This window comes from Macaca fascicularis, chromosome 1, assembly GCF_037993035.2.
Source record: "Macaca fascicularis isolate 582-1 chromosome 1, T2T-MFA8v1.1".
Taxonomy (NCBI): domain Eukaryota; kingdom Metazoa; phylum Chordata; class Mammalia; order Primates; family Cercopithecidae; genus Macaca; species Macaca fascicularis.
The window spans coordinates 65,616,474-65,643,001 of NC_088375.1; the positions used below are offsets into that span (position 1 = coordinate 65,616,474).

General features: G+C 50.1%; 1 protein-coding gene across 1 annotated transcript in view; it reads right to left on the minus strand.

The window, feature by feature from the left end:
- Positions 1-2,954: 2,954 nt before the first annotated feature.
- LOC102146213 (uncharacterized) overlaps positions 2,955-26,528 on the minus strand; it is a 65,415-nt gene continuing 41,841 nt past the window's right edge. Inside the window, exons 5-8 of the mRNA XM_074031838.1 lie at positions 24,918-25,338; positions 15,508-15,683; positions 14,153-14,304; positions 2,955-4,373 (exon numbers count right to left, since the gene is read on the minus strand). Coding sequence (XP_073887939.1) covers positions 25,244-25,338 — 95 coding nt within the window. The 3' untranslated portion in view covers positions 2,955-4,373; positions 14,153-14,304; positions 15,508-15,683; positions 24,918-25,243. The remainder of the gene's footprint in view (positions 4,374-14,152; positions 14,305-15,507; positions 15,684-24,917; positions 25,339-26,528) is intronic.

A 26,528-nucleotide genomic window follows, 5' to 3' on the forward strand; every position in this document is an offset into this window, starting at 1 on the left:
TTAAAGAAGTTAGTAGGGAAAAACATGATCTTCCTTCCCCATTCTCTGCCCATCCATCTTCCAGGAAACCACAGGCTGCTGCCGCCCAGACTTGGCATGAGACTTCGAGGCTGCTGCTTTTCCCCCTACATCATAACCGATTTCAAATGGTGCTAGACAAAAACAGACTCTGAACACCAGGAGAAATCGGTCAGCCTGTGTAAGAGATGGGCCAGTGGTGCTCCCAGGGTCTGCACCTCGACAGTCCAGGTGGCAAGTCTGATTTTGGGTGCCCCGCAACTGACGCTGAATACTCCAGGGCATCCTCTAAGAGCAGACTGACGGTGCTGATGTGGACAAAATGGTCCTCCAGGTGTACTGCCCTCTCCCCTGCCCCATGACAACCGATACCCAATACATTGTTATCCAACAGAGTATGACAACTGCCACACTCAAAGGCCCTACCAACACATTCATGCTGGTAACGGCTGCTAGGAGTCAACAGAAATAGCATCACAACCTCTGCCCCTGCTCAAGCCACTGTGTTTATTTTAAACACAACCCCCTTCCCTACTGTCACTTCTCCCAAAACCCAACAAACTCAAGAGTGTATTTTGCTCTTCAAGTTCTTCTCTGGACTTCTCGAACAGACTCAAGTGGCAGGAGGAGAGGAGCCAGTCCCATGAGCAGCAGTTCCTCTGCAGTCCACCCTTGGCTGTGCTGCAATTCTTACTCCTAAAACACTGATTTCAAATGGTGCTAGATACAAAGATGGAAAAATCTAAGCCACCATGTGAAACCAGCTTCCAGAAGAAGAGGATCTCAATGAAGAAAGAAGGGAGATTGAATCGGAAGACCCAGCCTCTGCCCTGAGGAGAAATGTCTTCTTGCAGTTCTACTTGTGATATGACACGGTGCTCCATGGGAAAGGCACAAAGGAAGTTACACAGTGCTGCGCAAAGCAACATGAAAGTCACAGCTGATGCTTCAAATAGATGAGAGCAACACAAAACTCATTAATTCTAGGTTAATTCTATGTAACTTCATACCAGTCACCATAAGTTATTATATATGATGAAATAAAATAGCCAAAATTATCATTAAAATACATTAATATTTACATGCATACTGCCCTGCATTTGTATAGTATTTCACAGTATACAAAGTGTTTCCAGATATAGTCTCTTACTTCATCAGGACACAAGCACCTTATCTGCCTGTGGAGTGAAGCTCCAGCTGCTACACAAAGGTGAGTTTCCACCTGGGCCAGGGCAACTCTTCTATGTGTCTTATTTGAGAAGAGCATGCGTTCCTCCTTCCCACCTCTTATGTAAGTATCAGAACATTCAAATGTGACCCCGTTAATCTGCAATCTTATTTAACCTCTGATGTGACTTAAACTGGTACCCTATAATTGTATTAAGCAGATAATCCTCTAACATAAGAATTGAGTTTTATTTTCAAACTCTGCTTGAAAATAAGATTTGCACACTGTATTCCAAATTAGATTTCCCATCTCCTTACGGCATCATCTTTTTTGGTTGTCTGAAGCTAAGAAAATACGTGTATTTCCTCTGATACCATAACCAAGAGAAAAGAGACAGGGTAGAAACTTGTGTATTTTAGGTTCCCTACCAATTATTCCGGCCTCCAGATACAGGCTTATAATTTTTATGGTTCCTGGCACTAACAGTATGTGTTGCTAGAAGGAGAAGAAAGAAATAGAATTTGAACATCAAAAGTTGTGATATTTAATTCTCACAACAGTCGTATGGGGCAGATATTATTCCAATTTTTGCAGAAGAAATTCATCCTTAATGAGGCTAAATAACTTGTCTGCAGTCACACAACCAATAAATGCAGATCCCAGGTCTAACTCCAAAGACTGCGTTTCCGCCCTTGTACCCACTGCAGCTTGCTCCATAACTTGACTATCATCTCATTTTGTTCTTGAACTTCATTAAGAACAAAACAGGGTGGGTGGGGCAGGAAATTCCTAGGTGATACTTCTGCACTGATTGGGATCATACTGACTACATAACACGTTATACTTAGGTGGAGACAGGAGCACGATCTGGGTTCTGCGAAGGCTGGGTGGTCTGGGGCAGCTTGCTTTGTTCTCCTGCTCCTCTAGCTCCTCTGCCGTCTTTCCCCAGCATGGCTGTGGCTGTGGGAAAGACGCCAAAGATGAACCTGCAACAAGCGATTCTGTCACCAGCGCTAGGCTCTACGGCCCATGGTGGGACTTGCCAGCCTCAGTCACAGGTGGGAGAGCCGGGGCAGATATGCACACAAGGGCTCTCACTGATGACAACTGCAGCCAACACCTGGGGCTTGTTAACCAGGTAACAGCCTGGTTGTAAGGTCAGGAGTGAGTGTTTAAGGACAGTTATTACTGGGAGTCCAAATCCTGTAAAATGAGGGGATTTGATGAGATTCTCACTTTTCCGCTTTTTATTTTAGCCACTCTTCCTTATCAACTTCTAGTTACCAGTATCCACAAACCCCCTCCTATAAGCCCTCACACAGGTGTTCCGCGGTGATCAGAAAGCACCTCCCTCCGTCGCAAGGCCCTGCTTAAGCTGTTGTCTCTTCTGGAATACTCTCCTTCACCCTCCCTTAGCTACCACCCCTCAGCCCCGCCCTCACCCCCCACCACTCCAGGGAACTTCAACCATCCTCCCCTCAGCTCAGGAAAGCCTCCCTGAGTCTAGCCCGGCTTGCTAGAAGGTTAAGTGGTCCTCGCCAGCCTCAAGTTCTTTCCTTCAGTAGCCACTTATCTCACTTGGTCATCAGTGTGATTATTTAACGTCTCTCCTGCTACCCGTAAGGGACCATTCGGAGTCCAGCAGAGGGGCTGTGCATAGCAGGGGGCCACTGCCACTGAGGGAATTAACAGAAGCCAGAGTCTGGGTCCCCACTCCTGGATTCTAAAATTTAACTCTTAACTCTCTGGAAGAAGAGATAAGAAGCCATTAACAATGCATCACTTTAATTAAACACTCTAAAAGAAGTGGAGAAAAAATCACGTTAGTATTGAAATCCTTTGCCTTTCCAATTCCACTGGTTAAAAGGGGTCCTTCAGGTCTCAGCCCTCCCAACAGAACCAGTTTTCTCCTCTCAGAGTTAGCTGAGCAATGACTCTTCGCTGAAACAAGCTGGTGGCTGTTCCCTACTAGGAAGCAGCCAGTTAGTCTGACAAGGGCTGGAAGGGGCTTGCTCTCCTTGGTACCATGCCTGAAGGCCACCTAGACCTGTAAGAAGGCAGCCCGTGAAAACCCCGGCCTGCTGCCATCCAAGGAGGGTGACGGGTTTTACCCAGCTCAGCCTAATGACTCCAAACAAACTGGCCGAGGGTAAAAGGGCTGGCATGGCTGTCTGGGAAGGAAAACCACCCACCCAGAAGGGTGGGTATGTCAGTCTTGTGAGTGCTGCCATGCAGGGAAAAGGTGTGGGAGCTATACTCCAGCCTGGTCCATTTCTGTCCCCACATTCTACCTGGAGGTTTCTCCACCTCACACCAGGGCATTCATCTGCCTGGGCACACAGAGAATCAGAACATGATGGTTTTAATACCTGCTTGGCCCCAACTCTGAGAACAGGGACCTGCCACTTGCCCTGAATGGGCCTCAGTGTCTTCACATGTAAAGAGAGGAGGCTGAGGTAGGCTGCTCAGAGGGCTCAGGCAGGAAACCTGAGACAGAGAAGTGGTAACAGCAGGCAGCAGAAATACAGTGTCCTGGAGAGGCCGTACTTTGTCTAAATGCATGCAAAATCAGATACATTAAAATAACCCTAGCCAGGTGTGATGGCACACACCTGTAGTCCCAGCTACTCAGGAGGCTGAGGCATGAGAACTGCTTGAGCCTGGCAGGCAGAGGTTGCAGCAAGCTGATACTGTGCCACTGTACTCCAGCCTGGGCTACAGAGTGAAACCCTGTCTCAAACCAAAACCAAAACCAAAACCCGTGCAGGTCAAACACATCTGAGGGTTAAATACAATCTATAGGTTGTTGGTTAAAAACAGTTTGGAGATGCAAAGACAGCTTCTGCTTCATTCTGTAAATGATGCTTTGTCTTTAAAGCCTAGCATGGTACCTAAAAAATAACACTGGAGGAAAACGGGAAGGTGAAGGAATTCTCGTTTCTGAAATCTACAAGCAAACCCACTGAACAAACAGACACTGGCCCCCAGTTGCCTAACCCTGCTTGCTTGTGCTGCGCTACCACACTGTGTGCAAATCCAGAACGTGGGAAGGTTCTGCCAAGGCAGCGCTGGGTGCTGAGTCACAGCTACTTACGTGACTGATGTGTGTTCCAGCCAGATGGGGGGAGCCGGAAGCCAAGCCCAGATGGCCATCTTCTTTCCTCTGGGAATGCTGATTTCAGGGCTCCTGGCAGTAAGGAAGAGCTCATCTTGGTGAGAGAGGGGCCTGGGGAAGGCTCTTTTGTAAAAGGGGAATGTCTTGCCCTCAAGAGACAGTCCCAGGCCATTGCATGTATAAACTGAAAGGGCAGCCCAGCTTCCTGTCATTCTAGGCAGCAGCCTGGACATTCTGTCTTTAGCTGCCGGGGTGGGGGCTGTGAATCAGAGGGAAGGGTGATAAAAGGAAGGGTATACACATGAGGGGCCAAGGGTGGGCAGGAGGGAGCATGGAGTTACCGGCTGGCCCAAAGTCCCCAGAAACCTCCATTAGGCTCTTCCTTTTTGGCAGGGTGGCCTTCAAAGGAGGACTCAGAACCCAGGGACCACTGCATTTCCCAGGCCCTGAGCCCCAGTGTGGGAATCACATCCTCCAAACCCACAGTGCCCCTCAAACTGCTACTCAGGTAACAACGCAAGAAGTAACAGCCTTCCAAGCCTATGTGGACCCAGTATCAGTTTTTCTGGTTTCCCCTAGGTCAGAGGTATGGAGGTCTATGCTCCTAGGCAGCTGCACTCCTAAAAGTTCAGTTTTCCGTCCATCCCTTAACACTACTGACAAAAAGCCTAGACTCAGTCCAGGCACAGGGCCCCTGGGTTGGGATTGCTGGCTGGATAGGAGGATGCACCAAGGTTACCCTGCCCCTGGGATAAGCTGGGGGGACAGCAAAAGACAGTGGAGGGCAAAGGGAAGGAGGAGGAGTGGAATGAAGACTGGGGCTCGGGTGTCTCCACATCCCCCCAGTAGAAGGGCTCAGCTCTGGCACAGAAGGATAGGCATGGCCCTGAACTGCTTTCAAGGAAGCTAGTGCTTTCCGCGAGAGGAAAAATGAGCATACCAATGGTCTATTACACAAACACAATGCCCACCACAGAGTTCACGGGTCCAAACCAATGCAGATCCAAAGGCAAACCACCAACGCTGCTCCCTGGTCATTCCTAAATCATCTGCTTGACTCAGTGAAGATGGACTCAAAAGTGAAACCACAGTCTCAGGTGAAATCTAACTCTGGAGGTAGGGAAGGAGACGCCCCAAAGCCCAGCTTCCGCACCTCCCCAAGGCAGAGCTGGTGACCTCCTCCTTCAGCCACCAAGAAGAAGTAACTAACAGACGCAGTATCCTACCAGGCACCACATTCACAAGACGGCATGGCTGCTCTCGCTGGGAGAAGCACGTTCCTGTTCCCAAGAGCTCCTCCAGAGGCATGCCCCAGCCTCTGCAGCACAGCCTCTGCTCCTCCCTGGAGGGAGAGCACAGCCTCTCAAAGGAGAGAGCATTTCAACAAGTCAAACACCTTCCCCAGAGCAGAGCACAGCCCGAGGGGGGCACCAGGAAGCCCAGGGTGCTTCCTGAACTAACCTCTGACTGGCAGTTCTCCCTAGTACCTGGGCACACACCTGGTCCACACACATGGACTGGGCACACCCTGTGACATGATGTGGTTCCACTTCCCTAATAGAAGGGAAGGAGGCTGGGCCAGACAGAGGGTAGGTTGGAGTCCAAAGCCAACTGCGAGCCCACTTTCTCTCCTTCTCCTTTGGCTGGCCCAGCTGGTAGCTGCACCTATGGTGCTATTCCAGCCTCATTCTGCTATCAGGACCTCTGTCTGCCAGGCTCAAGAATAGTGAGTAGCAGAAGGGAGGAGGAGGACAGAGGAGAAAGGAGGGAGGAGAGAGGAGGAAGGAGGGTAAGAGGGAGGGAGGGGCTCGGGAGAAGAGGTGGAGGAGGAAGTTTCATAGTCTAGTGCATTCCCATCAGATCAGAGAGAGGGGAACATGTGCAACTTCCCTTTTCAAGCGTTTCTCTGCCCCCCCTTTTGTTTCGGTTCCTTCCCCTCTGGCCTGGGGATGGTGCGGCTAGTGGGCTATGCAGGGGCAGGCGCCCAGGTACCCAGCCAACTGGGCTCTCGCCCGGCTCCATCTCAGGCCTGGCACGCTCCCTCGGGCCGTTACCCGGCATGCCCTTCTCCTTGTCAGGGAGGCCGCGCCCTCTTGTTTTCAAAGTTTTATAACAGTATTGTTTGTTGTCCAGCAGATTAAATTCTTTGGAGGCTGGGGAGTGGGGGGAGGGTGAGTGACAGAGAGGAGAGAAAAGAGAGAAGGAGAGAAAATACAAATCACTTCTATTAGGCCCAAAAGATTAAATGAGTTCGCTTAACACAAAGTCCACCTGTCTTGAGAGAGGCTAGTGGCCAGGAGCCTGTATTCCCTTCTTCTCTGTCTGGGCTTGTCATCTCTGGCCTCCTAGCAGGGTACGAACAGTCTCAAACTTCCAACACCACTCCTCGGGTCAAGGTGAAAAGCACTACCAGCTAATAAGATTGGAAGATGCATGTGTGAGCACCACCCACCAAGCAGGACACATGACGTGGGGTCGAGCAGGTCCCTGCAAGGACACCCTTGACTCTCATCTCAGGCATCCGGCCGAAACAGTACAGGGCTACGGGGGAAGGGCGTTTGCAGGCAGCTGCCGGAGCCCTTGTCTCAGAGATGGCTGGTGCCTGCTGTAAGCCAGTGGTTTGTTTACATTTGAAATCAGAGTCACACATTCATGGATGCCAATGACACTGGAAGAACTGTACCCCAAGGAAATAACACAACTGCATGCATAAATAAATATTCATGTAGACCTAAGGAATAAGAAAGAGTGGTAAATAGGAACGAAAAGAGACAAAAAGTCAATATATAATAAGCATGATCTTATAGACAGGGCTCATTTCACCATCCTCAGCCTTTCAGGACTTTTGATGCTAAATCTGTAGGTGGTGATGACACAAAAGAATATATGATTTTCCACATTTAATACAACTCTCATTTAGCCACTAACTGATTTATTTCAGACTCTGGGTTACCTCTAAATAGTAGGCCCATTTGAACACATCCCTGTGTCTTTAGTATAGCATGCAACGTGGCTCCCAGAGTTGTGGGCCTGCCCTGGGATGTTCCTCTCCCACCTCCTACCTTCTTCCCAGCAAACTATGTCTGGCCCTGTGTCCTCTACATGGCCCTCCTCCCTCCCCATCATAGGATTAGAGCAGCTCAGGGCTCTTTCCTGGAAAAGATGAGGGACAACATGCCTTTCTCTTTTTTTATATGAAAGTAACACCAGTTCCTTAAGATCAGTGCCAGAAGTTCTCTCTGCAAAGAGAAACAAGGTCAAAGTTCCAGGCTGGATGCCTACACTGGTGTACCCTGCCCATGTATCCCCTCAATTCCATCCAGCTTGGGCCTGTCTTGAAGGCAGATGGGAAAGATGGAGAGAAATGCCTGCTCTAGATCCTGGCACCCAGACTTCATGCTGTTCCAGGGACCATCTCAAAGTGCCACAGACTCTGGACTGGGAGGATCCTGTGGAGGACACCCAGTCTCCTACCTCAAATAAAAAAGCTTCATCTTTCCTCAGGAACCCTCAGCAGAGGTGATGCACAGTTCTCTCGAAGTCTAGCCCAAATCACTCTCCTTGCTGAAATTCTGCCCATTCTCTTTTCCATCCTTCAAGTGAACAGAATGAACTGGGTCCAACATGGGTCCAACATGACAAATCTTCACACATGAAGCTACAGAAGGCTTTATCCACTAAAACTATTCCGCTGTGGATTCCCCATCACAGGGTTTCTGTATGAGCCAAGGATGTATTCCGGAAATACAAAAGGACGGACATTCAGAGACACATATGCATGCTGCCCTGTCCAGCCTCAATCGCCCTAAAGGAATATCCCCAGAAAAAGTCTAAACCATCGTGGCTAAATCAGCTGTAAATAAAGATAAACCATTATTTCCCCCTTCATACAAATTCCAGGTCTATTTAAACAAAGGTCACTCAGAGGGCTAACTGGCCAAGAAGTCCTGCTGTCCAATACTCTGCCTTAGCAGCCCTTATAAAGACTGGGGGGTTATGCTCTGCCTTTAAGGAAAACTGACACCCATGAGTTCTCTTACCCACCTTTCTCTCTGTGGGCAAGCCCTACTTTTTCAAGTCAATCATGAAGGAGACACTCAGAGCTGAAGCCAGTCTTTGTAGTCCCTTACTTTACATTGTACATTAGCCAAGGCTTCCAGCAGCCGCTGTACATTAGCCAGCAAACAGGTAGCATACACACAACATGCATGCTGGGCAAGGCTCAGGGCATCTCTTACAAATGTGTTGAAAAAATCTCAAAGACCCCACACTGGGCCTCATCTCTAAGTGAGCTGCACTCAGCAGATGCATGCCTGTGTGCATAGGCATGAGGTGCCATACAGATGTGTCACAGTGGTTTGATGCATCACATATTCCAGAAGCTTCCAAATACAGGAAATCTCTCCAAGAACACATGGTGAGTGGCTGGCTTCCCAGCCAAGAAGTGCAAGCCAGTTCTCACAAGAGCTCCAAGAAGTCTGAAGAATCAGAGAGTTGGAGGACCTGGACATGCTGAGGTTTCATTTCCCATTCAACATATAGAAAAGGAATCTCTAGGCCCTCTAAGGCCTTCAGAAATTAAGGAAACTGCCAAAGACTCCACTCCCCTACTCCTGTCGCTGACCCACTAGTCAGAACCCCAAGAAAATGACAGCTGAAGTCAGAGGACCTGAATGGGAGACCCGCGAGAAGCAGCTACAAGCAGTTAAATCTTGGCAGGATGGACTCTCTGGCTGAGTTTTACCAACGACAAGGATAAGACCACCTACCCTCTCAGGGCTGTGTGAGGACCAAATGAGCCAGCAAGTGTGAAAAGAACTATGAGCTGACACGATGGTTATTACTCAATTCCTCTCTTGCCTGAGTCCTAGCCCAGATCGCTGTTTGCTATTCCATACTGGCAGTGGGGTGGCACTCAGCTATTATTAATCCCAGGTAAACATCCCACAAAGCGGCAAGCAGATAGTGTCTTGGAGAAATGTAGCTATTTTAAAACTCTACATTCTGCTTAGCAGATTGCATGATGTGCCCCCTCAGCCCCAGGGGCTCCTACCCACACAGCCTTGCAGAAGTGGTGTATGTCTGGGAGTAACACTGCCGTGGAGAAGCTAGGCCAGAGTCCCAGCCACTCCTAGCCCCAGTCTGGCTGGGCCTGGGACTTTTGGCTTCCCTGCATGTGTTTTATTTTGCTATCTTTTTAAGCGTGACTCAAGACTAAAAAGCCAAAATGGAACCAGTGGCTCCGAGATATTTTTAAAATTTTTTCCATTGTTTTTTTTTTAATTAAATTTAATTTTTTAGTCGAGGGCCTCAAAACACACATGAAAAGAGAAGGCTAAATATAAAGGAAAACTTCCTGAAAGCAAGGGGCACAGACTCTCCCTCAACCCACAGCTGCATTCTCTCTCCAGGGTTTAGGGCCAGACAGGATGGAGCATCTCTCCTAGAGCAGGAGAGCAAGCCCCCCAGCAGCTCCCACATAACTCCATCCCAGGAGAAGCCCGTAGCCATGTCCCCTGCCACCCGGTGGATCCTCATCAACACCTTCGCGAAACCTCCAGCCCTCTGCTTCCACTTCTGGGAGGTTCTTTAAGATCTACCTCCTCCCACCCACCACCCTAATTCTAACCGTACCTCTTCAGCTGCTTTGAGACAGGTCATCAAGATCCCTCCCCTTCTCTTGTGGAAACCTGGGCCTAGTTTTCCTCATCTTGAATTACTGGCTAAGGAAGATCTCCATGAACATTCAGGGAGGCCCCAGGATAAAGCTGGAACCTCCAAAGAGATTCTGATTCCATCCCCTCATTTCACAGATAATGAAACTGGAGGTGAAAGGACGAAAGTGAGTGAGTTTTTACCAACAAGAGCTAGGACCAGAATCAAGGTCTGCTGACTCCTCAACACAGAGCAATACAAACCCCACTTTCCTGACCCTCCTCCTCCCTGAGCACCCCCAACTACACTACCTCATCCCTGTGCAACTTCAGACCTCTGGCAGCAGATGGCAGTGTGTGCAGTCTGATGGGTCAGCTGTCCACGATCAGCCAAGGAGCAAAGAATCACATGGCCTGACTCGCAGGTCCGCTGTCTCTTCCACCAAGTAAACAAGTCCCGAGCCCTGGAGCTACATGCGCTGAACACATGACACATGCCTGCCCTGTCCCCAGCACCACCAACCTGCCTCTGCCTCTCAAGACACAGAGCTCAACCAAGCATCTGGCACAGGTCACTTCTCTATGCCTGGTGCCCATCCCTTCCCTATCGCGAGACCATTAACTCTGGGAACGGCTTGTCCTGGCAGGACAGGCTGAGTTCAGAACTAGCCCCCTGCAGGAACATTTGACCAGTGGCTCGGCAAAGATCTAACCTGCATGTTTCCCTGTGTTGCATGGCAAGTATGGGGCACAGTGGCCAGCCCGAGAAAAGTCAGCTGATGCCTAGGAGGGCATGAGGTGGAAAGCCAACGGCAACCGTGGCAGACAGGAGAGAACCGGTCTGCTGGAGACCAAAGGCTTGACATCTACCCCACCTTGATCCCTGACTCATGACAAGTTCCTGTAAGCTATGGGGACCTTGGATGGATTTCCCTAGGAAAAAAGAGGGGGTTGGTTTGTGCCGGTCCTAACTCCCTGAAGGAAAGCTCAATTGATGTGGCTGCAGGTGGCTGAGCTCCTAAGTCTCTAGATTCCTCTGACCATCATCTGGATTCTCCTCCTTATGTGTGTGGGGGTCCCCCTTTTCATTCCCACACAATCTCCATAGATGTCTATCCTGTACATTTTTGAATTCTTTTTAAAAATCATTATTAGCGGTGTCTCTCCACACTAGAATGTATGCCCCAGGAAAGCGGAAACTTGACTTGGTTGAGTTCTGCATCTCCAGCGCCTGGCATGGCCCCTGGCATATAGCAGAGGCTCCATACACAGCAGCAGACGCCATGTACTGGCCTTACTCAGCTCTGCCTGTCCATGGCTACCAAAAGGCATTTGCGTCTGCCCTGCCTCCCCCAAAAGGAATGTGGCACAACTGTCCCCAGTGACTGGAAAGTTCCTCTGGGTGTCTGCCTTTTCGCTCTAGTTCACATCAGTCCTCTGAGGATCTTAGTTCACAAAAATGTCTGACTTCAGCCCAAAAGAGTAAGGAGAATGTAGAGGCTTTGGAATAAGAAGTGCATGCATTTAAATCTCAATAACCTCACTTACCAAATACATAACCTTGGGTTAAGTCACTTAATCAGTTTCTTTAACTATAAAAGGGAAGTGACCCCTATGTCATATGGTTGTTCTGAGGATGAAATCAGACAAGGAGAGGAGGGTCCTTAAAAAAGGTCAGTTTCCCTTGGACCAAAAACTCTGATGCCCATCTCATAACTTCATGCCTCATTACAGACCCTGATTGGGGCACTATCCTGACTTCAGTATCAGACACTCAGATGCAAATCCTTCACAGGAGATGTACACATCCATCCTGGGCCACGATAGGCAGCCCTCGCTGAGCACTGGACTTGTCCTCCCACACCCTCCTGGACTTGCTCCTGTGATTTAACCACACATACCACCTTCCCACGTGGCTCTATCTGCCTCCATATCCCCAATCCATCCCCACAGGCTTGACACTATGGCACCGGGCTCTGCACAGGCCATGGGGCCCTGGAGGTGTTCTCTGGCTTTATCAGTCCACGAGCAGTTCTTGGGGAAGGAGCCAGCAAGAAAGCAAACTCAGTCCATGCTTTCCTCACAGTCACTCCAAGTCTCAGAAAAGCAAAGCAAAATGAAGGCCTCCCACAGACAGCCAGCTGGTAGGAAACGGTGGTATCTCTTACATATCTCAGAGGGAGGTAACATGCCCAAAAAAGTGACCAGCACAAGGTACAGATCCTCTCTAAAGCTGTAGCTGCAGCCTTAGGGACACTCGAGCCGGGGGACAGAGCCAAGATATGCATTAAACAATTCACAGAGCTGACCGGACCAGGATTCAATGGAATAGAGAAGGTGCTGACCAATCAGGGCCCCTGGCAGGGCCTCTCCCTCACAACTCCCAGCCAAGCCATACCACCTCGGCTCCAGAGCCACCAGCTCTGTTAACTTCTGCTGGATCCCGGATGGAAAGGCCCCATGCTGCCTCCTGGCTCCCAGACCTCAGAAATTCAAAGGTCAAGAAAAAAGTGCCAGATATGTCGGCCCCTCTCTCAGGGGATACCAACTGTTCTGCTATCCTCATTGGCAACACATAATGCCCCATGTCATGTGTGTAGAACCCAGGCTGGTGAGCAAGGAGGAAAAGAACCAGATGAGGGACAAAAATAGGAAAATCAGCAGGGAAGCACCAATCCCAATTCTGGAAACATCAGAGGCCACAGAGATAACTGCATGACCAGGAGCAAAACCAACCTCCCCTTTACTTCCCACCCTGGTTTTCCCAATCTAACCAAGGACAGGGCTATTTGTGGGAGTGGGGGTCACGAAGGGCTATGCCCAGGGACGCACTGCACATGTGAGGGCTGAGACTCCCAAGCACAGCCAGCAGCCAGGGCTGGCCAGACTCTAGCCAATACTTCTTGAGGGACTTGGCTCTCTCCTTTCAGTCTCCCCAGCTGCACCCAAGTCAATATCCCTCCACTCCAACACCCCCTGCCATCCCTCACTGCAGTACTGCTGGAGGGCTGAGAACTGTCAGGGTCCTTGAAGGAAGAGACACCAGATTCTTCCCAACAGCCCTGGATCCCTCAGGCTGCTCACAGCCAACCTAGAGACTCATCTCAAATGGACAGAGGAGAATAAAAAATAACAGGAAGCAGAATTGGCTAGTCTTCCCTGGATAGCAACGGGAACAGCTTAAGAAGACGAACCCCCCATCCCCACCGAAACATATGAGCAGAGAGAGGCGACCACTGTGTGGCCAGAGGTAGGATCCCATAGGTAACTCCGAAAATCACCCAGCATAATTCCTTTTATCTTTAGAGCCCAGACCAATCTACTGTTGGCTAATTTCAACTGGCTTTACTGGCCAAGAATGCTGTAGTCATCTACTCGATAGGAGAGAGTCTTCCAAGTGATGTGCGGGCACCAAGAGTCTGCTTTGTGAATTGTATCAATGATGCCACTGACCTCCCCAATTCTGCAGGCCATCATCATTTTTCATTTTTAATCACCACTGCTATTATTGTGACCGGCAACAAGTGAGGCAGAAAAAAAGCATTTCTTTGTCAACTTCCTAGAGATGCTTTGCAATGGCTTACTGGACCAGGGTTTTTTTTTTTTTTTTTTTTTAAGGCAAAGGTAATGAAGGCCTAGAGGAAGAAAGTGGCTCATTCAAAGAAACCCCAAAATTAGGGAGAGTCCCAAAGCTCACTGCTCAGCCCAGTCCAAACTCTAGACCACCAACCTAGACTAAGCCCCATCAAGGCAAAATGTATCTAGAGTTAAGACAGGCTATCCACTGAGACTATACAGGGGAGAGAATCCCCAGGCACCAGGAAGGCTCCCAGGATTATAGAGGGGTTAAACCCAGAACCTCTTGCTGGATGCTGGAGCCAAGGAGAGTTTCTATTCAGTTACTGTGGGAGGCCCAAATGCTCTGCCAACTGCCACACCCAGCAACACTACCCAGCTATCTCCCACACGTCCGCACAGCCTGACCACTTCAGCTGCCCATCCTGCCCCCAACCCTGTGCTGGTTACTAACCCCATTCACAGAAAAGCCAGAAGGAGGAGAATGCAAAAAAGAGAACAATTGTTTGGGAGATTCTGAATGGAAACGTCTGAGGATTCCCCAACGGAATAAGAAAATGGTGTTCATGGGAAGGAAGGAGAATGGGGAAGGCTGGAGGGAGCAGCCCACACTGGACTTACCTGGGAGGTAGAGAGTGGTTAAATCCTATTTCCTTGCTGCATCCAGTTTCCAGTAAGCAGCCTGGTGATGATTCACTGACAAGACTGGAGTCATGTGACATCAGTCAGCACTTGTGGTCACAAAACCACAAAAATTGGTGGCTCAACAGCACCTATGAGAGGAAAGAGGGGAATATCCAACCCACCCTGCCCTGAACCAGCCAGCACAACATGCTCACCCACCACCAAAACTCCTCCAGAGGACAGCTGAGCCCTCTCTGCCCAACTGGAGCCAGATCTCCAGAAACCCCAAACAGGGGTAAGGATGAAGAGTAGACACAGATCCAGGATGCCAATCACTGTGTTTGCCCTCATATATCCTAAAGAAAATCAAAGGGAGGAGGAAGTGGTAGAGGAAGGCAGGGAATGCAAGAGGTCCGAAAGAAGGAAGAGAGAGGTCAAAAGACATCCTTGGGCAAAGCATGGCAAACAGGAAACCAGGAAGAGAAAGCGGAGGCTGGTCTTTGATGTAGGGCACAACTGTACCTTCAGCCATGTCACATGCCCCTAGCTTCTCTCCCTCTAAGCTCAATATTCATTGGAGAGCTATCAGCCCCTCCTGGCCCTCATCCCACATCAGCACCTTCATCTAGCATGACCTTTCAATCTATCAGCATCTGAAACACAGGAGGAAAGTAAGCAGCTCTGAACCAGACAGACAGACACAGATACACACATACATACACACACACATACATACACACACACACACACACACACACACACACACACACACACCCCTTCCCAGAATAAAAGGCCCTTGGAGATGGCTCATGCTCTCTAGGTTCTGGTTCTCTGATAGAAGTGCTCCACTCCCACAGGGGCGGGCAGACATGTCTGATAAGAATTGCTTAGCACAATGCTATATATAGTCTAGGTTCCTACCACCCTGGAGATGTGGAGCTAGAACTTGGCAGAGAACCATGCTAGGTGCTGGCAAGGACCATCCTCCCGCTGCCAGCCAATGGGGAGCCTCATTTCCCGGCTGGGGGCCGTGAGGGCACACAGGGTCCTTCCAGGCAGCCCATTAACACTCCGCACTGAGGGACACAGGCGGTTGGCTCTGTTTTAGGGAAAATCAACTGCTCCCAAATGTGAGGGGGATGTGTGGGGGCTGAACAGCAAATTCTAGCTTCTCTGCAGCTATCCAGTAGCATGAGAAAATCAATCTAGTCCTCTCTTCTGGAGGACTAAGGGCGGGGTGTGTGGGAGAAGAATGGAGAAGGCATAGCAGGTGGCTGGGCTCAATAAACATCTATCCATTTCTGATGTTCGAAGAAATAAAGGAATGTAAAAGAATGCAGATGAATACTTACTGCAGAGAGCGGGGCTGCCAGGCATCTCCTTTTTTTGTTCCAAATACATGCAAGTGAGCCACTCTATCCGGCAGTATGATGGCTGTCTCCGGCACACTGGCACCATCCTCAGCTGAGCCTGAGTCGCCAAGAGGTTGTCACCCACTCACAGAGCAAGCTGCGCTCTCCTGAGTCCTCTGTGAGGAAGAAGAGAAAGGAAGACAGGTGGGCTCAGCTCAGAGAGCCAACCAGGCAATGAATTGAGCAGATTCCAACCAGAGTCCCATCTGGGGTTAGTATGTGGCTCTGGGTTCATGACCCTCAGTTGCTGTCCACCAGCCAATGAAAGAAGCAAGACAATGTTGGGCAAAATGACATGGGACCTATGTCCTGGGGAAAGGCCAGTGACAGCGGATACAGGGTCTGATGAAGGAGGACCTGTTTACCACCTCTTTCAGAAAACAAACCTGAGGGACCACAGAGCTGCCTGAAGCCCGAAATCCAGGCTCTTATCATATACACAGGTTGGGACAAAGAAAATGAGACAGGAAAGGTTCCAACGTCCATATACATAAACAATCTTTTTAGGGTAAGCTGCTCTCTACTCAGGTGCAAAACATGACATGAAAGGGCTGTGTCTGCCTTTGCACTCTGAGTGGGGATGGCTAGTTCCCATTCCCTGCCCGGCTTAACTCTCTCATGTGACCTCTGTCACATCTCCCTGCCCCGCTCTGGCTCCCAAGGCCCAGGAGCCACTCCTACCAGAGATCCCAAATGAGTCACCCTGGGAGGTCCTTGGAGAGAAGAGGAGGTGCTCAGTGGCAAATGTCACTGCTAGCATCATCCGTGGGAAAGCATGAGACTGAAAAATAGTACCCAGCGAAAGGAGGGAGGGGACGCGGGCCAGGCTGTCCCTCATCCTCATACACAATTGTTTGCCCCTCTGCCCCATGCTCCCACTGCGGTGGTAGAGGAGAGAAAGGGGAGGACGGCTGGGCCGCCATTCAGTGGCAGTAGAGGTGCATCTTCGCTCTCCGTCGCAAGAAGGCGGGGCGGGGCGGGGCGCGGGGATCACGCGCCTATAGCGCAAGGTTGCGGTATCGAGAAAAGCCTAGAACCCACAGCCGCCATGATGACGCAAACAAAATTAAAAGGGTCAAGAACTCAAGGCCCACTGTTTCACCTAAGAAGAAAATGAAGAAGATGAAGCGGAGAAGGGAAGCTCTGATTTGGGTCAATATGGAAAGGGGAGGCTGACGGAGGCTGCCCAAGAGCCGGCCTTTAGCTTAGTGACGGCGACGCAGAGCCGCCATCTTGAAACGCCGCCCGGCAGAGGACTCTGAAGACGCCACAGCCCCACCACAGCCACTTCTCCCGGGGTATAGGTGCGCCCGCATTCACTGATGTCGGCCTGGCCCACCCCCACCCCAAGAAGCGAATAGCCCTTCATTCAAGGCAATGACCACCAAGACCATCACAAACAGAACTACGGTGAAAAATCCCAGAGGACTTTCTGGGCCCTAGGACGATGTCTGTCATCTGGGACTAGTGGGAAGAACTCAAAAAGTGACCCTATTTGCCAAGCTCATCTAATAACACACACAGCTATTATTTTCTTTTCAGACTCTAAAATACAAGGGTTCCCAGAGCCCTGCTGAGTTACCTGGTGTCGCCCCCATCCTGATGCCCGGGCAGTGGCCGCCTTCTCTGTCCAGCCCTGAAAATGACCCCAGGCTAAAGATCAGCTCAGAGCCCCGAGCTGTTTTTGCAGCTTTCATGTTGACAGAACATCCTGGCCACTCTGCTGAGAGCTCCATCTCCCGGCTCCCGATACACTGAGTCATCTTCCAAAGAGGAAAAAAACAACAAAGCAGCCGTCACCAGGGTCCCCATTGCCGTCGACTGACGACTCACTGGCTGTCGTCACTTTCTGCTCCGCGGCCCCCGAATCGGTAACGAGGGGCTTCAGGGTGCCCAGCTCCCCTCCCATGGGACGCAGCAGCACCAGGAAGCAGGCAGCCACTGCTGAGATTCAGAAAGAAGGGAAACTAACTGGCATCAAAAGACTCCCGGGAAAGCTCACTGACCCTCCCTCTGCTGTCGCCAGCCCCCACCACTCCATGCCACAGCATGTTCCTGATGCAGAAGTAAAGGGGTATTTACGCTAGGTGGGGGACAGTACCTCCTTGCAGGCTTGAGGTGCGCAATGCCTAGGTTACCTCCTCCGCGCCCCTGCTGTGACACTACTTAGGGCACAGGAGCTCCTGTCTCCCCCATTTCTTCTCTAGCCCTCTGCTACACTCCCATTTTAAGTCCCTGATAAACTACTGGGCAGGGATGGGAACCTATCTGCTGCCAATGTATTAGACATTTCTGTATAACAGTTGTAGTAGCTCCATCTCACTGAACCAGGACATGAAAACTTAAGAGAAATCATATGACTTGTCTAAAGTCACTCAGCTAAGAAGAAGCAGGATCACAATGAAAACCTAGGTCTGTCAAAGTCCAGTGTCTCTGCTCCCTGCTCCCTAATTCTGGAGCTTATTCTGGCTTTGAAGATGCTATATCCCACTCCACCTCTCCCTCTTCTTGCATGAGGAAGGCAACCAGGATAACTGAGTCAGTTAATCCATCAATTTCAGCTACAAGAAAAAAGCCATCATCTTGAGTGAACCTGACCGCAAAGGAAGAGGAGAAAGTTAATGACAGTGTCAAGGAACAGCTAAGGGACCCAGACCATGGACACAAGACTGACCAAACTCCCTCAGAGCATTAGGGACTTACAAAATTCCTTAAATAGGCACATTTTGGGGATCTACTTCATCACAGGCATCTTGTAAACACCAAGAATTCAGAGAGGAAAAATGTAAAGGCTTTGGAAGACCAGGGTTCTAGTCATGACCAGACCACTTAGTAGCCATGGGATGCTCCTCACAGGGCTATGGAAAGAAATAAATGAAGTAACTGCAGGGAAAGTGTCTAACATGGTATCGGTCAAACAGAAGGCACCAAATAGGTATTTGTTTTCCTTCTCCTTTCTCTAGACTCCCTCCTGGAGCTCCCAATCTGATAGGTGACATAAGACTTATACACAAAGAATAACAACACAACAAAAGTACCATAAAAAGGGACAGACTATCTTGAAGTTTGGCCGAAGGGGCAAGGGTGGTTATGAGAACTGCTTCTTGCAAAGGAAATCAGGAGAGGTCCATGGAGAAAGTGAGACTCCCACAGGTGGATGCAGAGGAGAGGAGGCATGGAAAACATCACTGTTGAAAACAGGAAAAGCAAGAAAAGGAAGTTGCCTGGTTTTGTTGGAACCTGTGGTCCACCAAGAGAAACTGAGAGAAGTAAGGCTGTACAGGAAAACCTAAGGCCAGTTACGGGTAGCATTGAGCATCACGCTAAAGGGAAGGAATTTTACTCTGGGAATGATGAGAAACCATTTTAAGTTTCTGAGCAAGAAAGACAAGATGGCCGCTGCACGCAGAAGGGCCTGGAGAGAGGGGGAATGGGCAGCGGGGAGCCTCACAAGAGGACTACAGCTGGAACCATGGCACTGGCAGGGGTCATGAAGGAGAAACAGAAGACAAACAGTAAGCAGACAGGACCATCCGAACAGATCCTCAACGCTGCCGTGTACCTCACTTCCCTGTCCCCACAGGGAGGCTGCTGGAGACAGAGCCTATTTGGGGAACACAAACCACGGGTCTGACACGTCTGAGATGAGCTGCTGAGCCTCTGCCTCCACTCTCATTCAGACACTCGGCTTTTCCGAACTACTCCAAGCATCAGGCTGATGAGGACATGGGAAACCCACACTCTAGCAAAGCCAGGCCCAGGTGGTGAACCCCTACCCAGATGCCTTCCACCTGAATCCCCACCCAGGACTGTGTCCAAGGGTGGGACTGGGCGGCTCTGCCCCTGGAGCCACCTTCACTGCGGCAGCCACCACTGTGCCCGCCTCTGCTGTGCTTTTGCCCCCCCTTCCCCTCCTCCGTCATAGCCCCCGCCCCCCCGCCCACTCTGCGGAACTGGCACAGCAGGACAGAAAAACCAACGCCACCATGTCGGAGACCAGCAGAAATGGCTCCAAAATGGCAGCTCATCTGAGGAGTCCAGAAAGATCATAAACCCACCCAGGAAAAGGAGGGGAAGCCAGTGACAAGGGGAGTAAACTGTCAAAACTACTTCCCAACCAAGTCCCCCACAATCATCACGTCTTTTCCTTCAGAAACATCCTCTCAAAAATCAGACGGGACATGAGTGAAAGAAGGGTGCCACTCCCTCCACCAGAGAGGCCCTAGGGGTCATAGGTGGTATGGGGCACTCAGAAGGATGTTCTGTAGCCTCTTCCCCAAGATGAGGCTAGAAAACCACCACTTTTGTCCTGAAGCTTAGCTCCTGCCAGTAACTAGACAAGAGTTAGCCCTCCCAGGGATTGGAGACCTTCACTGCTCCCCAGTCAGACCCTCCCCAGCTCTATGGGCCCTGGGGAGCAAGAAGGTAGGGTTGCAAGGAAGGGCCGAGAAGGCGCGTGCCATGCCCTCAGTTATGTAATAAGAAGGGCGGTGCTCGTCCTAGGCCAGAGACCCAGGGCGCACTGCGCTTCCAGATGCGCAGTCACGGGTGGGGGCCACTGCGCATGGCGCAGGTCTTGGTAAACCCCCTCCCCACAAATGTGAGACCTGCGACAAAGACAGGTTAGAGAGCCGGGACCCTGATTTTTCGAGGCCTCCCTCCCCCAACCAAAGGCGAACAGCCTGCTGCCCTAGTTTTATTCTGATTCTCCTCATTCCCTAGACTGACAAACCTTTCTAACCCGGGGCCTCCAAACCTCCCGTCTCCCGCTGACTTTTCTGGAAATCCCACCAAATACGCAGTTTCCAAGCAGTTTCCTGGGGTCAGTCCCCCATCCTCACCTTTCCAAGCACCACGTAGTAGTAGCTTCCAGAAGGCAGATCTTTCCCATACTGGGCTCAGCTCACAACTGGTTCTTAAGGGCCTCTGGACAGCCCCGGACGTCAATGCAAATCTGTTGTCCCCAGGGAGTAGCCCAGAGTCAGCAGGAAGCCCAGGGTGGTGGCAGTATCAGCAGCAGCAGCTCTGCCCTACCTTGCCCATGCGTTTCCAGGGGAGCCAAGAATTATTTTGCCGCAACACCGAGGTGTGGCTGATTGGAAAATTCCCTTTTCCAACACCAAACTACAGAATAAATATTTTTTTTCCAATTTGGTCAACCCTCTGCATACCCATCTCCCTAGGATTCTTCCCTCTAAATAAAAAGTTTTGGGAGCCCCGAGCTCTTCCTCCTTATAGTGCGTGAAATTTTAAAAGGCATAGGAAGAGGCTTCAACTGGGCAGTCAAAAGCAGGCATAGACACAGGAGCCTACGCACACCCCTAAAGAGATTTTAGAAAGCTGCTGGGCTTCTCCCCGCTCCCCTTTAAGCAAGTGAAATGCAAATTCAGATTTGATACCCTGCCCTGAGCCAATCAAAAAAAGCTTTTCACCTGCCATTGGCCCACCCACCAATCAGAGGAAGTGTCTGGAGGGAGAGCCCTCCCCTGGCCAATGGAAGGCCAGCTCAGTCACTTAGTTAATGATGCAGCAGTACAGGGAAGGCCATCACATGTGAACTGGAAGGGAGCCAACATGGAGACACAGAGAGCGCAAGGTAAACAACTTTCCAACGCCAAAAGGATGACATTTAATCTCTAAATGCTAGCTTCCCTTCTCAGCTCATCCTTAACCCCTCTCAGCTGGCCACAGAGACCCCAGGAGTCTCACTACCTGTCCCCATAGAGCTCCTAACCAGATGCAACAGTGACTGCGTCACCATTCCCCACTTTTCCCAACTACGCAGTGACAAACCTACCAGCTTTACCCCACTTCTCCCAGCCCACACCCCACCCTGGCCACTCGGCTCCCCACCAGCCTCAGATTCCCAGGGCCAGACCTTCCAATAAGAGAACCCCTGGGAAAAAACTGTCCCTCTGTCTTCCTTTTGGCACTTCTCACTCCCCTACCTTCCACACAAGACCTGCACGGACAGACAGATGGACGCTGACACCCAAACAACTTGGAGAACCAGTCTGTCTGTCCACTAGAAGGAAATAGGGTAAAGGCTGGGAGGTCAGGTGGGAAGCAGGGGATGGTTCACTCCTCTCTCCTCTACCCTGGTCAGGCTTGAGCAGCTGACACTAGGGAAAAGAAATTAAAGTGGGAAGAAACCCTCCCTCAGAGAAATAAATAGCAAAAATCGAGAAAGAAGGTGAGAAAGACAGAGCACCCACATACACAGAGACAGCGCCCCTGATCCCAGCAAATACATACGTGGGGGAAGAAGGGGGTTACGCCATCAAGTCCTGAAGCCCGTCGGACCACCCATCGTCGCCTGCGCAGACCCAAATCTCGGTCCCGCCGTAAGGTGCCGCAGTCCCGAATGTTCCAGAATTTGGTCCCATCAAACCTTCCACTGTCGCCCCGCAACCTCTTGCTCCCACCCCTGCCCCCCACCACCACCCCACCTCCTCCCCGCGGGAACCGCCCGTGCCACCTTGCGTGTCATCTCCTTAGCCTAGGCTACCCAGAGGCCTCTGGCCCCGACAGATCTCTGAACGCTCAGCAAGTGAGCTGGCAGAACCTGGTGCCCGGTGTTGCTATGACTTGTTTCTTGATTTCTCTCTCTCTCTCTGCTGCAGCACGGCTGTTGCTAGCAGACCTATCGACGGAGCTTGCTTGCTCGCTCGCTCTCTCACTCTCTCCCTCTCTCTCTCTCTCTCTCTCTCTGAGCTCTGTGACGCAGATCTAAATTCTCCAGTCTGCTCCTTGTGTTGCAAGAGCAGAACTGCAGCTTTTCCCCTGGAGAGCCGGAGGGCAGTGCCAAGGCTGGTCAAACAAGGCAAAAAAAGTTGGGCCTACACTTTGCTTCCTTGGCCACACTTTTCAGCTCACCCCCTCCCACCCCACCCCTTCTGCACCTCACTGCTCTGGGGCATAGAGGTCCCTGTCCTTGCAGGCTCACTCCTTCCCTGAGGCCTTCCCAGGCATAAGACTAGCTTAACTCTTTGAGTGGCAGCCCCCAGCGCCCAGACAGGGCTGCCCCGTACTAAATGTTGCAAAATCTTCTCTTGAGCCATATGGGCTTCTCCAGCCCTGAGAAAAAATGTTCCTCACCCTGACCACTGTCCCATTAACTCTTTGTGCCACAGACAAGTCCAGGATTACAGTCATAGCTGATTTCTGTTGTTTTTTGCCTTTTTGGCCACAAACCAGGACTTTTTTCTCCCTGGAATTTCTTAAGGACAAAAAGCGTAATTAAAACATTGCCTGCCTACCCCACAAATGAGATCCTTCTATCAGGGCAGGAATTTGAAAAACCAAATTGAACTGCAGCCTGAAGAATCCAGAGTAAAACCAGTCTGGATCTCCATCCTTCCTGGGCTCAAAATTTTAGGGCCTAGGTAGATACGTTCAATTACTTTTCAAAAGGTACTTAGGCCATAAAGTCTCAGAGATTCAGGTTGCTGAGTCATTTGTTCCCAAGAAGATCTGACAACATGAAAAACAGCAAAATAGAGCAATAGCCAAGCCTGGACCTGAAGTGGCCAATGACTGGGTTCTCCTCTCCAGCATGGGTAGTCAAGCAAGATCAGCATCCACTGGATGACCCCCAACCCCTCCAAAATGTTCATGCATGGATGTCCACACTCCTGGAAACTTCCAGGGAAGGGCGGTCCACCAATGCTCTAAAGATCGAGTGGGGTTGTTTTTGGATACTCACAGGTCTCCACTGTGGCAAGCAAAGAGCCCCCAACATTTTCCTGCCCCTCCCCCCAGACCCAAAAATGCTTCCAAGAACAACTGAGATACTAAGCCATTAGACCCTACATACCCAGAGAGACCAAGGGAGTGTCAGGTTCCCACACTGCTACATCCAAATAATGCAGAAAGGTTCCTGACAACCAGTTGTATCATATGAGCCTAGACGTGACCAGAAGTGAGTGATATATTCAGGTCCTGGGTCAGGTGACTCATGAAGTCCATGACATCAAGAACCTTGCCACTTCCAGGAAGATGAATGAGAATGCGAGGCCAGGCAGCCACCTTATCTCATATCTGCTTCCCAGGCAGCCTTCTTCAAGCAACTACTCTGGGCCAAAGTTTCATCTGGCAGAAAGAAGGACCACTTGGAAGACAAGCATGGCACTACACAATTTTAAAAGAAGACCAGAGTATCTGTGCCAGGCTCCCAGCAGGGGGAAAAGTGCTTCAAATTCACACCTTCTGGGATCCAAGGTTGAGCATGCCAATAAAGAAGTTACCTACTGGTCTGACGACCAAAGGAAGGTGGCCTTGATGACACTAAAGCAAGTCCCCCAGAATGGCCCTCTGGTTACTTAAATCCCATTTGCCGTAGTTTCCTTCTCCATGGAAGAAAAACATGCCTAAGTTCATGTCAGGACATTCCTGATTTATCCAAGAGCCCAGGATCAAATAAACAAAGGGCTCTGAGCTCTGCCAGGGAGCCTCCTCCTTCAGGAGGGAGAACTAGAGGGAAGTAGGCTTGGTACAGAGCTGGCCCATCACCCCATGAACTTGGTGAGTGACGTGGCTGCTCACTGCCATGGCGATGGGGATGTTACGGGTGGGTGGAAGTGAGAGAAGAGGCAAATAAGTCATGAGAGACGAAGTGAAAGCGAGGTAGGGTCAGAGGAGGAACCTACAAAGCCACAGAATTTGTAGAGAGGCCAACTGTAGTCTATGACCGCAGCAAAACTAAGCTGAGTCCTTGCAAAGATAAGTCCCCATCTCAGGGGTGCGGCATGGACCAACTATGACTCGCAAAAAACTATGACAACACTATATTCAGCAAGGCTTTGTTTCGTTTCATTTTCCCTCTAAATCTTTTCCTTCCCATGACCCCGTTGATACAGCTTTGATGACTGGAAGAACACTAGGGTTTTTGGTTTCGCTCCGGTTTGAATAAAATGACATGGACATACGTGGAGTGGTTTTAAGGAGCGGAGAATTTAATAGGCAAGAAAGAAGGAAGAGGCTTTTCCTGTACAGAGACAGAGGGAGGGGGGCTTTAAGCCAAAAGAGGGAACCTTGAGTACAGTGGAAAACAGCCAGTTATATGAGGAGGCTAGAGGAGGCAGGATTAAAACATTTTAGGTACCTCTGTCCAATTCTAGGTCTTTCTTCTATTAACCTGATTCTATGAGGCACCGAGAACAGAAAAACCCGAATGGGATGACCAGGAAGTAGAAATGAATTCAGTTCCAAAAACATGGGAGGATGTTTACTTAGCAAGCACGCTCGAGCCTACAAGGAAGCAATTTTACAGGGTGCTGCATGCAGTGTTTGATTTCAGGGGGTAAAGATAACTTCAGAGTGAGGAAAAGGTGCTGGCTCCTTCTACTCACCCTTGGAGGCCTGGGAAGGCCGGGCCAGCGCAAACTTGAAAAGGCAAGGCTTCAGCTCAAGCCCAACAGGTCGCCGGCTCTCTTTGGCTCCTCGGCAGCTACCGGGCTCAGGAACTAAACAAACTCTCCAGACTTCATGAGCATTCCGTGGCCTCTGACTGATCTGGGTCAAAACTTCGAAATGTCAAAGACAAAGAATTTTTTTCTTTAAACGGAATGAGCTGAACTTTGACCCGCCCTTGTTCAGGGTGTGGAATGCAAGCACTGTGTACCGGCCACAAACTCCAGTTCGGCAGGCAACAGCCGGAAAAGCAGTCTTCATGTCTTCATGCCGGCTTCATGCCGGCCTCCCTGTCCTGTTTCCTCTTTAGGTCCGACTTGACGGGGTCTAGGTCTTTACCTCGCTCTCCAGACAGGGAAGCTGTGCAGAGGAAACATTCCAATTTCTGTTAGCTAGAGCTAGAGTGGATGTTCTAGATAAATCTGCAGCGATCCAGTCTCAGGCGGAACTGACAGGCCCAGTCCACAGCAAGATGGCATTTCTGTTCACTCCCTAGGAGCTGGCGAACAACAGGCACTTGGCTACCCCCTGAGGTAAATCATTTATTAAGTACCTACTAAGTGCTAAGCCAATATACAGTACAGGAAAAGCATCAAATACAGGCCATCATGGAGAACACACATATTCCAGCTGAGGCTAAGTATTCCCAAATTTGCATTGCTGATATTTAAAACATCTGCTTACTTTAAAAGCTGAGATCCACTTTTGCAATAAAATAATATCAAACATACTGCTTGGTTCTCAGGCTAGCTCACAAAAGCCCATTTTATCCACTCCAGGAAGTCATCAACTCCAGTGTCTTCAGGGGCCAGGCAGGTAACGAAGGAGTGCAGTGGCCTGGGCTGGGGGGTGGTGGGGGGGCGGATGTGCCCATTGGAAGGACCCCGCCACTCCCGATGGGCCACCCTCCCAGCTCTGCTTCCTGGGGACCATCTGGGAATAGAGACCCAAAGAGTCCAGATCATCCAGGTTTTCAGGGCAAGATAGAAAACTAGCTTTATGTTAAACTCCTGATTTTTTTTTTTTAACACTGTCAAGATATTTTAACGGTCAGAACATACCTACAGAGCTTCCAGTTTGTTCTCCTGGTTGTAAATGTGTCTAAAATACAATACATTTGCAATGAAAAAAAAGAGCAAGCATTGCCAGAGTGAAGAATTAAATAAAATAAAGAACATACCCAAAGAGGAAAACTTTACCTCACACATCTGCCATTTGAGGAAAATAATAAGCATAGAGGAAAATTTAAACCTTCTGGTAAATGGCTGTCAACTAGCCCTACCCTGAGGGCTGCAGGTAGAGAGGTGTATCAAAATGACTTCCAAGTATATGTGATTTAACTGAAGTACTAATAATATGTGTGCATCCTGACCTGCCAGCCAGGCAGAAAAGTCATGCTGATATACTGGCTGTGTCTCCCAGTTGAGAGCGCTTCTCTGGACATCCACAAAAGGTCCATCCAGGGCTTTGGTGATAAGATTGGAAGGGCTTATCATAATCCAGCTGCCCATCCAAGGCACAGTACCCTCCACAAACACTCCCGTGACCAA